Source organism: Vespa crabro, chromosome 17 (assembly GCF_910589235.1).
Source record: "Vespa crabro chromosome 17, iyVesCrab1.2, whole genome shotgun sequence".
NCBI lineage: Eukaryota > Metazoa > Arthropoda > Insecta > Hymenoptera > Vespidae > Vespa > Vespa crabro.
This window is the reverse complement of record NC_060971.1, coordinates 4,695,506-4,714,814: the sequence shown is the minus strand read 5'-3', so window position 1 is coordinate 4,714,814 and position 19,309 is coordinate 4,695,506. Positions and strand designations below refer to the sequence as shown.

Below are 19,309 nucleotides of genomic sequence, written 5' to 3'. Positions count from 1 at the left end.
TATTTCATTTCTTTCATTTCCTGCACTCTCGACTCATCCTGAGTCATCCTGATGTAATTCCCCAACATACCCTTGTTTATTTAATTATTAAGATATTCTAAAAGTATCTTTCGTTTGTCGTTTATTTTATTTATTTATTTTTTTTATCCTTTTTTATTTCCTTTTTTTTTCTTCTTTTTTTTCTTTTTTTTTTTTTTTTTTCTGTTAAGTCAAAAAAACCATCGTCGATTTTAGTCGCTACTGATTAAGCTTCGTGATTGAAATAAAATTACATTTTTAAATCTCTAACTATGTCGTAGAGTTGATATAATATTGATTTTATTTAACATTTATTATTTATACGTATACAAACATACACACGTATATATATGTATAACAGACTTTGTGTGCGAAAAGATAACGAGTGAAATAGTTAAACGAATTCGTGAGAAATTTATCATTATCAATCATTGCCTTGTTAATAATTATTAATTATAGTGATAAAAGAGAAGAAATTTATATACGAGCCATTGATTTTGAAAATTAGACAGATAGATTTTGTTTGAATGAAAAAGAAATTAATTCTAATTCTTATTACGAATTAACATAAAATTTATGTTTTTATTTTTGTAAAAAAAAAAAAAAAAAAAAAAAGAAAAGGGAAAAGTAAAAAAGGAATACAAAAAATAATGGACTCGCCTCACTTTCAAAATCAATGGCTCATATATATAAAAAAATATAATATAATATAGTAAGAGTGTAATATTATATATTTATATATTTATATATTTATATATTTATATATATATATATGTGTATTAGTCAATTTTGTTTGTAGATAATTTAATAGGAGTATAAATTGATCGGCGCGTATACCTTTTCACAAATCTTTCTAATTCATATTTTCTTCGTCTCTTTTTATATCCTTCGTACCAGGCAACTTGTACTCCAGAGACCAATAATTCTTATAAAAGGAGGGAGCTTTTTTTACACCGTCCTCGATATCCTTATTCACTTCCTCGTCGAATCTTGAAATTCGATCCTTTTTCTGAAGAATTGATGACAACGTTTTTAAGTTCCTCTTCTTATTTTCTTCCATATCTTTCCTTTTGTTTTCCATGAGAATTTCCTCGTCCGAATTCGCTTTTAATTTGTCGACAACGTCCTTGGTAAAATAACGATCGAGAAAATCTTTTTCTTCGCTTAACATGTCGTCGTTTATTCCAATATATTCCTTCGTATCCTCGGAAGGATCCTCGTCGTTGTTATTTGCATTTTTCGACATAAAGGAATAATTATTTTTATTATTATCCGACGATGGTTCCTTACTGTTTCGTTTATTGTTATTGTTATTTTTGAGTTCATGAAAAAATGGTTCGTTTTTTAAAAAGTCATCCAAATCGAATGGCTTTCTATATTCGTTTATATCAAAATCGATATCGGATAGGGCAAAGTCATCATTCGACTTATTTTTAACTTCGGACTCGGAACTTTGAACATTATTCTCATTCATTTTCGTTTTTTCACGATTAATCATATCGTTCTTCGAAGGATCAGAAAATTCGAATGATTTAATGTTCTTCGTAGCCATTGATCGTGGCGATTGATTATCATGTTTGTCAATCGTTTCATTTTTTTTCCCCACTGAATACGCCTGATCGGACGTAGTATTTATTATTATCATCGCTCGGTCAATAGAGTCAATCGATAAATTCTTAGAATTTGAATTTTGTGATTTAGCACGTAGACGATCCTCCTCGTCTAAACTTTCTTCCCTTTCGTCCGTGTAATCGGGTACCTCGACATAAGGGATATTGTATAGATTGTAATCGATTGTAGATTTGTTATTTTCCACAAATTTTTCTATTGGCACGGAAGGAGAATAATTAACGATATCCTTTTTGCTCTCATTTTTAGGTTCTTTCGAGGTATCAAACGATATTATATTCTCGTTTGAAGAATATCCATTTCGATTAGAATCAATATACGATGATGATTCATCGTTAATATTAGAGATAACTTTGTGATCGTTATGAAGCATTTTATTCTTCGATTTGAACGATGGATCAAATGTTGAACGATTGCCGACGTGTTTCGTATCAATTACTTTAACATACTTATCAAACTCATCCTCCTCTTCCTCTGAAGGTCTTTTCTCGTCGAAAGGTACATCGGTAAATGACTTCTTTTTCTCGTTCAAAGACCCAGTCTCGTTATAAGGAAGATTTAAATCCTCGATTTCTGAACTGGACAATGCTACTTGTTCATCCTTGAAAATATCTTTCTGCGTTTCTCTCAATGTTCTCGTAGACGGTACCACGATTTTAAAACTTGGACGTGAACTGTTAATTATCTCCCATATGCGTTTGTAAAAATCATTATTAACGTTTATACTCGTATCGATATTCTTTGATTTTTCATCCTCCTGAGTGAATTTAGGATGTCGATAGAGTTTCAAATTGTTATGAATATTTTCCATGTTTACGTACGACGAATTTTTATTATTATTATTATTATTATTATTATTATTATTATTATTATTATTATTAGTATTATTATTCAGACCTAATGTGGAACGTTTGAATCGTTTACCCGTAATACTTTTACCATTTATTTCTCTCGAGAATCGTTTATTCTTCAGTGTATTAATCCTTTTATTTTTTTCACGAATTTTCTCGATGATCCTGTTAAAATCGATGACGCCATCGATTACGGGAACACGTTTAAAATCTTTATCGAATATCGTATCATTTTCTATGCTCTTTGATAAGACGTCGATCGTCGTTACCGTTCGTACGATTCTCGTCCATAATACGGATTTATATTTATTAACATTTTCGTCTTTTTTCCCAAGGTTTTTCTTTTTCGAATTGAATTCGAATAATCTTTGATAAGGTTTAGGTAGAAAATGTATCACATCTCGATTAGGTTCGCGAGATTGTCGACGCTGAAATTGACGAGTTTGACGTATTAAATAATGTCATTGTTAAAAAATTATTGCAAACCAAGTCTACGGTGCAAAAAAATTCTCTGCAATAATACAGGATAATAGATTAAATAAGGATTAAAAAGCGTATTCCTTTCATTTTAATGGCACTATTATCAAAGTGACTTTATTTCTTGATGCTCGTTAATATGTACAAAGTATATGTATATGTATATGTATATGTTTATGTATATGTATATGTATATATATATATATATATGTAGATGTATAGTTAATATATAATCAACAACTACAATGGGAGGGGGTGGGGGAGGGTTCTACAATGCAGTGGCGCAGAAACGATTTGACTTTTTTTTTTTTCCCTTATTTTTCTTTTTGTTTTCGTTTTTCATTTTATTCTTACAATTTCTTTTTCACGTGTTAATCTCAATATTCTTTGCAATCCTTTCTGAGCCACTGCAAGGGCGTTATTTACATAATGCATTTTACGATATATAATACCTTAAACGGCTAAGGAAAAAAAAAAAAAAAGAAGAACTTATAGTCAAGTGCTAAACGCACATATTCGCGCTTCATTTGGCACGGCAAATGAATAATAATTATTTTCATTGTAATTAATTCGACATTAGGGTTTGTGACATCGAGTAAGATTGAGATATATATATATATATATATATATGTACATATGTATATATATATATATATACATATATATATATATAAAAAAATATGTAATTATATTTACGTATGTATGTTATATACAGTCGAAGATTCATTTTATTAACTCACTTTAAGATGTATGCTCTACGTAAATCTAATTTACACGAGTGTTTTAAAACAAAAAAAATCAAAAAAAAAAAAAAAGAAAAAGCAAAAGAAAAGAAGAAGAAAAGAAAAAAAAAGGGACAAAACAAGTGCACTTGGATAGTTTATACTTGCTAGTTGGATAGTTTATATCGATTGTATGACTTTTTCCTCTCTTTCTTTTGCCGTTGCTCCTTTCTTTTTTTTCCTTTCTTTTCTTTCCCTCTTTTACTTTTCTTCCTTTACTCTTTCATCTTTCTCTTTCATTTTCATTTTCTTTTTCTTTTTCTTTTTCTTTTTGCGAAATGATTATCAGTAGATGGGCCCGTCTCTGGTGTGCTTGTGCGCGCGCGCATTACTTTCTCGTGATGCCCAGATACGAAGCAATGCCATTAATACTCTCAAAGAAGATTCGCAAAGCGTCCTGTTTCTCGTAGTGGTCCCGTACCGTGTCCGCATTCGCCGGACGTCCCGGCACGTCAAGCAAACGTTCCTCCACCAAACGCTACAGTACAATAGTTTTTTCTTTTTTACATTTGTAGCTTGTGTGCCGACGACGGTGGTGGTGCTGCGCAAAATAAATGGCGACGGGAAAATCAAGGACAATGGACGATTAGGATGGATGGATGGATGGATGGATGGATAGATGAATGGATGGATGGATGGATGGATAGATGAATGGATAAATGGATGGATGGATGGATGTGTATATACGTGTAAAATGTACGTATGGGTATATGTGTGTATGTGTGTATAAGTATGTGAATATTTTTTGTTTCATTTATCAAAGTGAATCAAATCAATAAAGTTTTAGTCCAATCAATGTGCATAACAATAACGGCGTGAAAACGTGCGTAATATATTATTAATGGATAAATTGATTTCTATTTCAAACTAAATTTCAAACTGTGAGATGATTGAAGTGTATAAAGATAAATACAGAATTCTATTTATATATATTATTTAGAGTCGTATATGTGTGCGCGTCTGTGTATGTGTAATTAATATATGTGATATAGGTACTATGTTCGCTATGCACCATGCAAATTAAGTCTTCGACCTCAACAGGATCTAAGAAAAAAAAGAAAAAAAAGAAGAAAAGAAAAAACTCGCTAAACTCTAAATTGCATACGGCAATTAATATTAACGATAAATTTTGATTTTACTGTCACTCTCGATTCGCCGTTTAATACGTAATATAAAATACATTAAATTAGTTCTCTCTCTCTCTCTCTCTCTCTCTCTCTCTCTCCCTTTCTCTATTTCTCTCTAACATTTAATTGAATGAACTTATAAGTTATGTATGAAGAACTAATGAAAAGCTTTTTCCTCTGTTATACGTATCATCTACCATGCAGCAAAATTAATTATTCTTTTGTCGTTTATCGATTCTAATAAATTAATTTACCTTCCTTCAAGATCTTTCTTAATTTTCTCGAGGAGAGAAAATAGGAAAGACAGAAAAATGGCAAAATAAAAAAAAAAAAAGGTTATCACTTTCATTCCTCCTTATTCATTTCTAATGAATAAACTACAAACGTGATTATGGCTGCATACAAGTGCAAAAATAAAACAAAACAAAACCATAAAGAAAAGAAGAAAAAAAATTCGATATGCGTGATAGATGTGAAAATTTATGCAAGAGGAACGGGGATAGGGGGTGGGCCAGTGGGTGGTGAGCGGCGGGGAGAGGCGGGCAGTGCAATATTATACCTATTTTTACTAGACGACGTTTATGACGATTGTCTTAAGTCTATTACGTTTTGTTGTTGTTGTTGTTGTTGCTTTAATTGTTGTTGTTGTTGTTGTTGTAGTTGTTATTGTTGTTGTTGTTGTTGTTGTTGTTGTTGTTGTTGTTGTTGTTGTTGTTGTTGCTTGCTTGCTTGCTTGCTTGCTTGTTTTATTTTCTGCGTGCATGCCTAGGCGATGTGTCTTGGATTAGGATGTCCTTGCTCGTGAGGCATGCTACGTGGTGGTGGTGGTGGTGGTGATGGTGGTGGTGGTGGTAGTGGTGGTGGTGGTAGTGGTAGTGGTAGTGGTGATAAGTATGTAGTATCCCGGTGTATATATTATATATATATATTTGTTGTTGTTGTTGTTGTTGTTTTTTTTTCTCTTTTTTTCTGATTGTTTATTAATATTTTCTAGGATGGAACGTGGATGAGGCCCTTTTCTTACTTCCCAAAAGGCCCGTACTGTCGCGCTAGATTACTCACATATTGCGTTGAATGGCTCGTTGGAAACTCGGCCCATTTGCTCAGGTCTATACTTGGTAATACACCACTACGGCATGGTACTCGTGGATTGCTATTAATAATACATCGTTAAAATTGCTCTTAGTTTCGTAAGAAAATTTTAATCGATTAATAATGTATAACAGATAGAATTTCGAACGAATTTAAAACTAACATATGTAATACTTATTTTTAATTACGTTTCGTATTATTTGCGGAGGTAAAAAGAAAGAAAAAAGAGAAAGTATAAAAAGAAAAAAAGAAAAGAAAGAAAGAAAGAAAAAAAAAGAAAGGAAGAAAGAAAAAGATGGCAAACTTACATTTCATGATCAGGCAGAACCATTGGATATATTTGTATGGTGTCTATTAGGTCTGTGTTGTCGCATATCATTTTAGCAAGTTTCGTTTTACGAATTTCATTGAGTTGATCTAGAAAAGTGAAAGCGAGAACGACCATTAATATAATTGTAATATGGCCTTGTCGAACAAGAAACTCTCGAGAGGATTCGAAAGGATCTTACCGAGAGTGAAGGACGATGGTTGGTTCGGTAATTCGTACCAAAACCTGTCACCACGTCGTGAATGGCTAAATTGCGTAGCGATTACACAGGCAAAGGTTGGACCAAGCATACTACCCGGAAGTGGTCGCTCTGATACACCACCGGACCACAGATCTACGTCCGCTGGATGTCTGTTTGAATATTGATATCACATTTATCGATGCATTCATTGCGAATGAAACTTTTTTCTTTTTTAATTTGAAAAGAAAAAAGAAAAAAAAAATTTTTTTTATTTATTTTTTTCTTTTTTTTTTTTTTCTTTTTGTTCTTCTATACTCACTCGAAAATGGAGCTATATCGTCCAATAGTCTCGTTTGGCATGGATCCGAACAATTCGTCGAAGGTCTTAGCCTCGGGTAATCCACAATATTTTCTAAAATGATATAACATTATTATTTATCATTTTAATATCGTTGGATCGAATGACATAGAAAGTTGAATTGTATGAACTAACCGGAAGTCCATGTAACTCGGTATACCAAATTCTCTTCCACGTTGCATATTGAATGATACCAAATCCATTCCGAACTTAGCACCAACCTTTTTGAACAAATGATTTGTCACCTGGAAAATATTATCATTGGAAAAGTTTTTAACAGACAATCAATCCCTGATCATTTTTATTCTTATTATTGATGTTAATGTGAATTATAATAATCAACACGTTGTTACTTCTTGTGTTATCGAATCGTCCATAGCTTGGGCAACTTGATTCATTAATCCCATAAAGTATTCGTCCAAAACTCCAGCGCGATATAGATCGTACGGTCTTCTAATTAGATCTGATAATCTTTTCGAAGCTTTAAAAAAAAAAGAAAAAAAAAAATAAATAAATACACAATCGTAATTTTAAAAATTCTTATTGATATTATAAATATTATCGCAAGATTTATTTACCAATAAATTTATGAGCTTTGCTCCAACGTTCGACCGCAGTTGGTAGCAAGGAATGTCCAAATCTAAATGCAGCAGCGGCGAATGCATCGATAACACCAGGATTTACTGTTGGATCGTATCCATCCCAATATACCTACAAATGTTATCGATTTATTTTTGTAAAATATTATTGAAATACCAATCGATCATTATTTATTTATTTCTTTCTTTCTTTCGAAAAAATATCATCTTACATTTTTCTCAAGAAGAAGTCCAAACTTCTCCATAACGTCTTTTCCCAAAAGAATCGGGAGGAATTCATTATAAGTGATATGTTGGATTTCAGCGATGACTATGCGTCTTGATTCCTGGAATAATGTCTCGTCATCCCAATGAGGATTAATACGAGTGAGTATTTTAGCAATCCTGTTGTGTTCCCTTGCTACCAACGTATGCATACACGTTAATACCAACTGCTCGTTAACTCGAATTTCACCTAAGATTCAAACAAAAAGATCAAATCAAATCAAATCAAATCGAATCGAATTGAATCGAATCTTAATTAAACGAAACTTTTAACGATGTTACAGTTGCAAGTAATATTTTGTAAAATCATGAGAATTATTTTTAAATATGTATATTTATCGAGATTCATAAAAGATATTCAGAATAATTCCAAGGAGAGCTCTTGAGAACTTTCCATTAAAGCACCGCGTAAGTTTTATTGTTATGGAAAGTGACTCCGATTGTAAATCATTTTCCATAATACTTTCCCACGTCATACCTTTCCTAATCATAGATCAAGGAGAGCGTAAGTTAGTCCGTGTGAAAGAAAACAATTCAATTACATCATTTCTAGATCGTAATTGATGGTCGATGCAACGTTAAATTTAATTAATTAACTCGGAAATTTTTCTATTTTTTTTGTTTTTTTTTTTTTTTTCCCCCATTGTTATCAACGAAAACAAATCTTACCTGCTTCGAAACAGTACATCGATTTGTTCGGACGAGTGCATCCTTCGTCTGGTATATCTAATTTCAATGGCAATAGATCTTTCAATCCGTACTCATTAAAAACTGGATTCATTCTTAACAATCCGCCATAACCGCTTCGGAGTTTTCTAAATGGGACGAAAAGGAAGAAGGGAAAAAGGAAAGAAAAGAGATTATAACGAATAATTAAAAAAAGAAGAAGAACAACAACAACAAAAAAAAAAGAAACGGCACAATTCTATTTATATTAATATAATTTCGTGAAAGGGAATCAATGTAATTCGTGTTTAGAGAAGTTAGAATTTCGAGCACGTGATTGCATGGGATCAACAAAGTCCGGATCATAGATTGTGCAACAGTGGATCCTATGATGTGAGTCTGCTGATAGAAAGTCTGGGGAATGGTCTAATGTCTCTAATACCAACGTTAGAAAATATAGAACGACGTAATGCTGATTTATTGTCCTGAATATGATGTAACGAATGTAGGTACATACGTATGCAGGCTAAATAAACTTGATTTGATATATATATATATATATATATACATACATACATACATACGTACATATATGTATACATGTATATATATACATATATGAACGTAACCTATCCATAAATTGGTTTAAAGTGTACAAACTCGACAAGGGCAATCTGGATTCGCAGATTAATCATCGATTCCTCTTTGATTTTGTTTATTCGACTCGCGATATTGTAAGATCCTTTGAATTTCGTTCGATATCCCAAAGAATATATTTATATGCATATATTCTAAATGGATATAATAATTTTTTAAATGATGAAATGAAAATTTTCAATTGGGAGAAATATTTAATTAATTAATAAATTTAATCGTTTGTAAATTACCTAGAAAAATTCTCCGTAATACCGTAAACGGTATTTCCATCCAAAACTCCGGTTAACAAATTGAAAGGTATACGTGATCCAAGACGACATCCTGGTCGAACTGCAGGAAACGCTCGTACAAAGTCCATGCATCGAACGTTAAACAATCTGTAGAAGTAATCGTCCTCTGGTATACGTATCTCGTTGCAATATGGATTCTTTAAATGCGGTGGACGAGAACAACATTCTTCCGGATCATTACGATTTAGAGGATCTAGAAAATGTTTCAATTTCATTGAATTCAATTCTAACGTAACGTTAACGTTCATTTAACGTTCATTTTATTTTCTTTTTTTTTTTTAATCATTTTCCTCGGATACTTCAATGCGAGCTTGTGCAAAAGTGAAAGACAAGAGTTGACTTTATTTTTCTTTTTAGAAAAAATGGATTTCATGGAAACAGTAATAACGATTACACCTCGTTGGAATAATCTTGCCGCTGTGATCGTTCGCTTTCTCTCGTAGTTATTCTCCTTTCGATATAAGGCAAATAATATATTCAAAATGGAAAGGGTTTAAAATCTACAAGTTGCTACACACTTAGACCTAACATAACTTCTCAACATCTAATTGGAGCACAACGTGTATATACATATATACATATACATATATATTTATGTAATATTCTTATCGGTCTGATATTCGGTAATCAAGAATTGTATTTACTTTCTAACGTTTAATTTTTATTCTAATTAAGTATCTAGGGCAACATTCTTAGATAAATTTTGTAGATTAGATTCGCGATATTTTAGATCATCATTGTCATCGTTTTAACAAGAGATTGATCGATAAAATTATTCAAGTCACTTTCTTTTTTAAAATACATACATATATACAATGTATATATATATATACACATATATAAAGAGAAATGTATTTCTTTCGAAAGTATAAAAATATATTACCTAAGGGCGTTCCAGTAAGCGTGTAATCATGATCCATGAATTGGCCCCAGGCTATCACCATGACAGTACCAGCATGATCGTGATATCCCTCATCTGGATGCATCGTACGAGATACTATTCTGGACAATGGTAATTCTCGTCCACTTACGGCTATCCTAGGTGCTGATATACCATCGGAAAATCGTGGTGGCATTAATCTAAAGAAAGAAAAGATAAAAAAAAAAAGAAGATTAGATATCGATAAGATAAAATGTTGAAAAGAAACATCGTAGATAATTATATTCGATATTATTATTATTATTATTATTATTATTATTTTTTTATGTTCACCTTGTGAATGGCGACAAAGTTGAACCCCATGTTGGATTTTGTAAATTTGTACATAGCCCATCGTATCTTCGATATTTTCCCGGTCGACATTCGACGTTGCTTAGAAAAGCGGGACATATCTCGCGTATCAATGTTTTCGATGTATCGATCAATGGAAGATTTTTCTCAATATCCTCAAATGTCAGGCCGTATCTGTTCAATCAAATGATAAGTTTAGAAATCGTTTGGTAACTCTTAGGTTTAATATTTGTCACGCACGTGTATTCGTGTGTGTGTGCTTTTTGTCATTCGAAAGTTATTCATTGATATTTTACAAGGCTTTATCGAAGAACGTGTTTCTTGTACTTACATTTGAGCTAAATTAGTTGATATGTCAAGTAAGAGTTCACCGACCGTAGCCAGATCCTCGGGTCTCCATATTTCGTGTTTAGGCTTTGCGACGTCTATTAAATAAAAAATAGAAAAGATTAGAATCAGAATTGATACGGATGATAATTATTCCTCTTTTCGTTATAAAGAAAAAAAAAAAAAAAAAAAAAAAAAAAAGAATTTATACGTTTGCAAATAAAATTACACAATTGTTTGACTAATCGTCGAAGGGAGCAACGAAAGCAATTATACTCGGGAATCGGTGTATGAATAATATACTATGGCCGATTAACCAACGCAGCATGATGGAACATGAAATAAACGGTTTCAATTGTATATCGAAGAAAAAAACTTGACTTGGATTGAACGATTCTATAACAGAGAATGATGACGATAATAATCGTCTTACTTACTGATGCGTTTCCTCGCCTCGATATAGGCATGATTAACGGCATCGTAGGTGATACAGGTCTGCGATCCTGCAGTAGGTGGACTGCGAAAGAGAAACTTAATAATAATAGAAAACTAAAGACGAGAGAAAGAGAGAGAGAGAGAGAGAGAGAGAGAGAGAGAGTGAGAAATAGAGGGAAAAAAAAGCAAAAGAGAAAGAAAAAAAAAGGAAGAAAAAAGAAAAAGAAAAGAAGAAGAAGAAGAACTCAGCGAGGATGTAAAACGAAGGCGCGAGAGACTACGATCTTTGACTCCTAGAGTATTATTTACAGCTTCCCTTCTCTCCGGCTTAATTACCTAACGCGTTCTAGCCTAGTTTACATCTATTTCTATCTCTCTTGAAAACCGTGCATTTAGAAACGCGTTTATAAAACCTGTATAAAGAAGGTAGTAAGTTGTTACCGGTAGGAATTGAAGAAGATGCAAGCAAGCTAGCAAGCAAGTAAACAGGCAGGCAAACACATTGTTTCATTCTTTTTTTTCTTTTTTCCTTCTTCTTTTTTCTTTTCTTTCCCTTTTTCTTTTTCTACGAATTTAAGAATAGAAAATATCTATAATAATGCAAGGAAATTAGAAAGGGAAGAATGCATTAACGATTTGAAAGTATATTAGTATAGAAAAATATACTTATATATAATACATATATATATATATATATATATATATATATATATACATGTATATGTATATATGTATGTATATATTATATTCTATGGTATATAAAATCCACGTACGAAAGCTTACATTTCGAGAGATATTCTGTATCTAGGTAACTCGAGACTATATATTTCGCAGAGTATCCTGAGAATTGACTCATATATCCTGTTTCTCCTAGATACGAAATATACTGGCATTGACGTGCTGCCCGTGGCTTTTACCATCGAAGGTTGACCCACTGGCCACTATATTATATCCCAACACCATTTACTTTCTGATCTTTTATTTTCTTTATTTATTTATTATCTTACGTTAGAAGCCATTTCTTCCGCGTTACGACGGACCTCGGACACACCGCTCCAAGGTATGACTCACTTTCATCCTACATTATTTTTGCATACGCGCACATATACTATATCTACTACTACTATTATTATTATTATTATTATTATTGTTGTTGGTATTGTATATCACATAGAAAATCATTCTATTATCATTGTTTCTATTTTATAAATAAATGGGAAAGCTTTTGTTATTTTATTATACTCTCTTTTTCTCTTTTATCTATCAAAGAAAATAGCTTTTTTATTTTCTTTCGTAGGATGTTGCAAAAAAAGAAAAAAAAAAAAAACAAAAAGAAGAAGAAGAAAGAAAAAAGAATGATTATAAAGAGAAAATAGTTTTGCGAAAATAATATAATGATTTTATCGTATTAATAAAAATGAAATGATTATTGGTAATAGAATGTTCAGAGCTAGTTTGTTCGCCTTTCGTTGCATAAGAGTGCGCGCGATTTGAAAACGTTCACGCATGGCGGAGTAACCTAGATAAAGTATATATTAACTTCACCCACCATGTTTCTTATATATTATTTATCCAAACGTCAATATATTATTTTATTTGTTGCAATTTTTCCCAACATAGTAAAACATTAATAATATCCATTTTACTCTTACTTTTTCTTTTTTTCCATTTCATCGCGGTAAACGTTCGTTTCTTACGTTGTATAATTTGTTTGTTTCCTCTTTTCCAACACAGTGGCTGTTAACGATTATTATTATTATTATTATTATTATTATTATTATTATTATTATTATTTTTGTTTTTTTTTCTTTTTCACTTTTACGATATATCTATCTGTCCATCGCGTTATTCCAACGAGCTCGTTTTTTCTCTCTTTTTCTTTTTTCTTTTTCGAAAACGAAAAAAATAGTTGTAAGAATGAGACGAAGGAATTGTTGATCCTAACACGCGAAAGCACATTACCATCGCGGAATGGAATTCCGAGTTCGCGTCCTTCTCGGCAATGCCGAATGCAATCTCGTCTAGATTGTCTAGAAAGTACTCGTTAAAAGTGCGTTCATACCGCAGTACTACATTGAATCAAAGGGGCAAAGAAAATGTCAGGAATAAACGTACAATGCTCCCATAGTTATCGCATTTTACGCGATAACAACTATTATATATCGACATATCCGATCACATCAAGGAGGTCATTATACGTTTCTCTTTTTTTTTCCTTTCCTTTTTTTTCCTTCTTTCCGTTTTCTTCTTTCCTTTTTCTTCCCGTGGAAAACTATCTCAACGATGCATTCTTCAATGCAATTCTCCCCTCATTTCGAAATACTTGATAAATATTATAAAGAAATTTTTGACCTAACAACAAACGATTAATTTATGTGTGTGTGTGCGCGTGTGCGTGCGTGCGTTTGTATATGTATATATATGTATATATATTATGGCTCCTACTGTCAATTATAAATTCGACCTTGAACGATCTCATTCAACGTTATGCACCCTTTCGCTCGAACTTTCGTAACATAAAAAAAAAAAAAGAAAAAAAAAAAAAAGGAGAAAAGCGAGAAAGAAAAAAGAAAGAAAATAAAAAAGAAGGAACCTGAAAGATAGGACAATAAAATGATGACAAGAAACTCGTTTCTCTTTTGCGTGAACACCCTTAAAAAAGAAGAACGGACCCGTTAAAAACTTCTTATTCTCTCTTTCATTTGGTACCGAGTACCGTATCGCAATAAGACGCACATAATTTTTGAGAATTCCCTTTACGTAATTCTGACCGCTGTCGTAATGCATTCGCGCGTACGTATATATGTCTGTATGTATGTATGTACGTATGTATGCTCGTTTATGCAAGTAAACTCCACGGGACAGCAGGAGATACCTCAGCGATCGTGTCCGAGTACGTAAGACAGAAATGGAAAAGGTGAACCATGGCACGTTTCTATACACACACACACACACACACACATATATATATATATATATATATGTAATGTATATATGTAATTCTTTTTTATTCGAATTCGTTCGAATTTCTAAAATTTCTCTTGAAAAAAAAATACTTCAATCAAATTATTCTCAGCTATGTTTTCGTAAGCTACGTTCTTCCTTTTTGTTTATTTATTTATTTATTCTCTTTTATTTATCATTTATTTTTCTTTTCTTTTTATTTTCATTTAATTTCTACTCATTAGAATTATCATACCTAGTGTCAACGAAAGTTTATGTCAAAAGGTCAAACACATATATTTTGTTCATACGTTATCGATGATTGACTATAAATATATATATATATATTCATACATATAAGCATACTCGAGTGAAAGTAAAAGTTGGCCTTATGTTTCATTTACTTAGTCATAACGGAACTCGATCGTTTCCTCTTTTATATATAGAATATCGTAATTATGTTTATTTAAATAAAACATTAATAAGATAGATAGATAGAAAGATAGATAGATAGAGAGAGAGAAAGAGAGAAAATACTTACAAATTTCCTCGAAGTAAATTATAAGTGTAATCGAAAACGCTAGTCCTGCCAGGACCATCTAGGATCAAAGCACATTCCTCGGCGTTTCCATAAATCTCAACCGGTTGATATTGCAATCCTTCGCATGCATGATCATGGCTGTTAAATCCGATCAGTAACGCCACGATTCCTATTATCGTGCTCCGCGCTATCGCGAATCTGTAAAATAACAAATTAAAGATTGGTCAAATAGAATTTCGTTTGGATCTTTTCCTTTTTTTTTTTCTTTTTGTGTATACGTGTATGTGTGTGTGTGTGTGTCTCTGTGTGTCTGTGTGTATGTTTCTACACGTTATTCTTACATTTAGAAGTAAAAACATCCATGATAGATTTCCTTTAACGATAAATATATAAATTTTATATAATCCCTCGATATAGGAAATATAATATTATATACTTCCGAGGATCTATCCAATCGACGTCAATCATGCGTTTCGTTCGATCGATTCATTTCTATCAATGTGAAAACAATTTAAATTGTAACTCGTAACGAATCGCAACGAATTCAAGCGTTATTCCGATCACGTCGAAATGCGAGAAATCGGAAATCGTAAGAAAGCGAGAAGGATTCGAAAACCGATGCTTTTTGTACGATAAGCGAAGCTTTCACCGATTTTTTTTTTTTTTTTTTTTTTTCTCAACTATGCATGAATAATTTATTTTCCTTTTAAACGTGCTGTTCGTTAAAATGTTCCTTACAAAAGAACATTTTGTTAATAATATTAATATCAATATAATTTCGTTAATAAAATTAATATTAATATTAATATAGCATTGTAATATATCTATATTGACAAAATTTATAATTGTTCGATCAATACGATATGATTGATCTATTTAATAATCTATTTAGTAATATAATTATTCGTAATATTATAAAATATTGTATTTCGTTTAAATTAGATCAAATTGCATTTCTATTACTATTAAAATAAAGTATCAGATGAAGTTCGACAGATTCGGTTTGATTTGAACGAACCGCAACTCGTTAAAGGAATTATGAAAGTATTAATTTGTCTCGATCGCCTCGGTGGTTACACGTTCGAGAAACTATCGTTGCGGGTTAAACGTCAAAGCCGTCGTCGAGCTTTCGTCGACTATCTCGTTGTAACATCTTTTAATTCAAAGCAAATGTCGAGTGTGGGCGGACAGTGATTAAGAGCTCTCTCTCTCTCTCTCACTCTCAACTAATAACGCTACTTATTTTCCTATACAGTCGTTTAACATCTTCTCTTCTTTTTATTCCTTATTTTTTAATAATTATTAGAAACTCCGTATGTTCCTTCTATTCTCTCTTTCTTTCTTATTTTCTTTTTCTTCTTCTTTCTTTTTTAACCGGTGAAAGGATTTCAAAGTCACGGGTAATTAAAAAAAAAAAAAAAAAAGAAAAAAAATAAGTGATTAAAGAATAGAGACTGATTTTCATCTAGCAAAAAATGAAGAAAAATGAAAAAAGAAAAAAAGAAAAAGAAAAAAAAAAAGCAAAAAAGAGATTTTTGTCGGGTTCTTTTTTTCTTTCTTTCCAAATTAATTACATTAAATCCTTAATCGAAACGAGATAGAGGAATAAAGTGAAAACATATTATTCATCAAGGCAATTACACTTGTCGAAATCATTCTCGGTTCTAAAATGATCGAGATAATTCATCCTTGTAATTCTTTAATAATGACACGATAAAATAAATAATTTTGCAAGTTAGCCGTTGGATGTGAGGTTGAATTGTACGGACGATGCAGCAAGAATCACTTCCTCGTTACATAAGGGTGTGCGCATCGTAATGGAATTGCGAAAGTCCCTTCCCCTATTGGTCGTTACCGCGAATTATTTTACGTGTTCGCGGATTATGACATAATGCTAGGATATCTATCTATAAGCTGGACCTTCCGTGTGAAACTCACCTTTTTCCATCTATGCTCTCGATAGTCTCGATAATTTAAAATTTTATCTCAATTATTTCATTATATTATATACAGGACGTTTCAGAAATTGTTCGTTGAAACTTTAATCGCCATTATATTATTCTATTGACAGTAAGAATTAAACAAAAAAAAAAGAAAAAAAACAGAAGGAAGAAAAAGATCAAGTCCATAAATATGGATCACGGTAAATGCTTCTTCCATTTTCGAAGTTATGAACAACATTTTTTACAATGCATCGCTTTGAGACGTTTGACGCATTAATGCGGAAAAATATCATTTCGTGAAAATTTCTTTCGATGATAAACGATATGTTGCAATAATTTTAAACGTTTCTCTTTCTAAGATCTCTTTAATGCAATAGAAAGAAAAAACAATAAAAAAAAAAAAAGAAAGAAGAAAACAGAAAAGATTTACGAGTGAAAAAAAAGTGTTTCGGGGGTCTTCCTCACGTTTATGATTTTTTTTTTTTTTTTTTTTCGTCCTTACAACGAACAGAATCAGGTTTCTTTAAAGTTCGACGATTTATTTTTGAAACAACCTGTATAATATAATATCTATCATTAACGTTAACACCATTAACGCCATTAACAATTTTTATTGAACTTTATCTATCGTTATTTGATTTGATTTAATTTTATGTTTTTTTTTATTATTATTATAATTATTATAATTATTATTATTATTATTTTTATTATTATAATGATTATTATTATTATTATTATTATTATTATTATTATTATTATTATTATTATTATTGTTATTATTATTATTATTTTACGGTTGGAGAGGTCGTTTAATTGTTTTACTGTTTAAAATTCTGTCCTCTCTCAGTTTGGAGATGAGCGACAGATATACATTGTCACTTAACAATGTATATTGCGGAAAATTTGCAAAAAATTTACTAAACCGTTAAGATAAGAGACCGTCCATAGCGGAATAAAATTGAGGATTACTTTCTCGATGCGATGCATAACGGATTCTCCTTTCACTTTGCGTAGTAGTCAACGAGGTTAACGTGCAACTCGCGTGATAGAGATCAAACGAGGTTTCGTGAGATCCGACGAAATGAATGTCGATCTCCTTAATTAAAATTACGTAGATACATATATTTTTTTTTCTTTCTTTCTTCCTTTCTTTCTTCCTCACTTTCGATGATTATTTAACTTTCGTCTAATTTAAAAATTTGTTTATCGGTCGAGCACGTTGAAACTATTTTTTCGAAGTGGTTATCATTTCAATCGAGAGAGAGAGAGAGAGAGAAAGAAGAAAAAGAAAAACAAAAAAATCATAAAAAAGCTATAAAAAAATATCAAAGGACGTGTCAAAAAACTCACCCTTCGAGCATCGCGCTGCCTGGTCACACGCGATCCGTACGTTTTCACGAAACCAACGTTGAGTTGACAAAACCAAAAAGGGTGGACGTGAGGATGAAAGAAAGGGAGAGAAGGGAGACGAAGATAAAAAGAGAAAGAGAGAGAGAGAGCAGACAGAAAGACAGAAAGAAAGAAAAAAACAAGAAAGGGAAAGGGAAAAAAGAATGTAGACAAAAGAAAAATGACAAAATCGAAAAGAGGGATGAAAGGAAGTCGAGGAGACTTTTGTTTTCCGGGAGAGTCCGTTTTAAATCGAACAAAACGAAACGTAAACGGAACGAAACAAGAGAAGGGAAAAAGAGAAAAAGAAAAAGAGAACAGGAGGAAGATAAAAAAAAAAAAAAAAAGAAAAAAGAAAAGAAAAAGTACAATAATAATAATAATAATAATAATAATAATAATAATAACAACTATAACAGTAACAGTAATAACAATCACTTCCGGTGATAGATAACGATGATAACACACGCGTGTTTAATTCGTTCCTCTGCTCAGCGTGAACACTTCTTTGGGAACGAATAATTCTTTGTAAGTGCTTAAGCAACGCGTACTCGGCAATGCGTTTGGATTGTTGGAATAACGTCGTCCACCTCTACTTTTGCTTCCTTTCGGCTAGCTCCAGTTCGATTCTCGCGATGGAATGAATAGCTCTAGCGATGGTGTCTCTTGTGGTACCTTTACTCTCCGTCTTTCACTCCGGCGGTCGACGATTTACTGACCGACACACGTTTTACTTCAAGCTAAAACCCGAACGGTGCCCTCAGTTACATACGCGAAGCTAATAACGGCGATGATATCGATAGATCCAATCCCCTCCTCCCCCTCCCCCTCCCCCTTCCCCCATGAGTTTTGTTATTTATTCCCAAACAACTTACTTGTACGAGTGTTCTTATTATTATCATTGTCTTTATTATTATTATTATTATTATTATTATTATTATTATTATTATTATTATTATTTGTTTCTTCTTTAAAACATTGGTTCATGCTCCCCCAAAAAGTACATTCTCCGTTTGTCTCGTTCTCGAATTGGACGAGATTTTGTGAAGGTAGGAGGTACAATGTCTACGGACTCGTTCTAACCCCCACCCCCCTCTCACTCTCCCACCTTAACCTCCAACCCCTTCCCCTATCCCATCTCCCCTTGTCGTTAAGTAGGAGAAACGTACATCTTGTACATA

The 19,309-nt window shown here is 32.1% G+C and overlaps 1 protein-coding gene across 2 annotated transcripts; it reads right to left on the bottom strand.

Annotated features, from left to right (window-relative positions):
- Positions 1–645: 645 nt before the first annotated feature.
- On the bottom strand, positions 646–18,862 carry LOC124430055 (chorion peroxidase). Of its 2 annotated transcripts, none has more exons than XM_046976079.1 (17): positions 18,090–18,862; positions 14,797–14,994; positions 11,315–11,394; positions 10,882–10,975; positions 10,533–10,724; positions 10,203–10,399; positions 9,260–9,512; positions 8,376–8,521; positions 7,655–7,896; positions 7,422–7,554; positions 7,197–7,324; positions 6,979–7,088; positions 6,805–6,897; positions 6,486–6,655; positions 6,285–6,393; positions 5,947–6,037; positions 646–2,926 (listed from the first exon to the last, which is right to left on the bottom strand). In XM_046976079.1, the coding sequence occupies exons 1-17, from the start codon at positions 18,098–18,100 to the stop codon at positions 872–874; spliced, it is 4,302 nt and encodes a 1,433-aa protein (XP_046832035.1). In that variant the 5' UTR covers positions 18,101–18,862; the 3' UTR covers positions 646–871. The 2 variants fall into 2 exon arrangements, with proteins under 2 accessions (XP_046832035.1, XP_046832036.1); XM_046976080.1 differs by lacking the exon at positions 646–2,926 and adding an exon at positions 3,986–4,235 and having other exon boundaries at positions 18,090–18,857.
- Between the last annotated feature and the right edge of the window lie 447 nt (positions 18,863–19,309).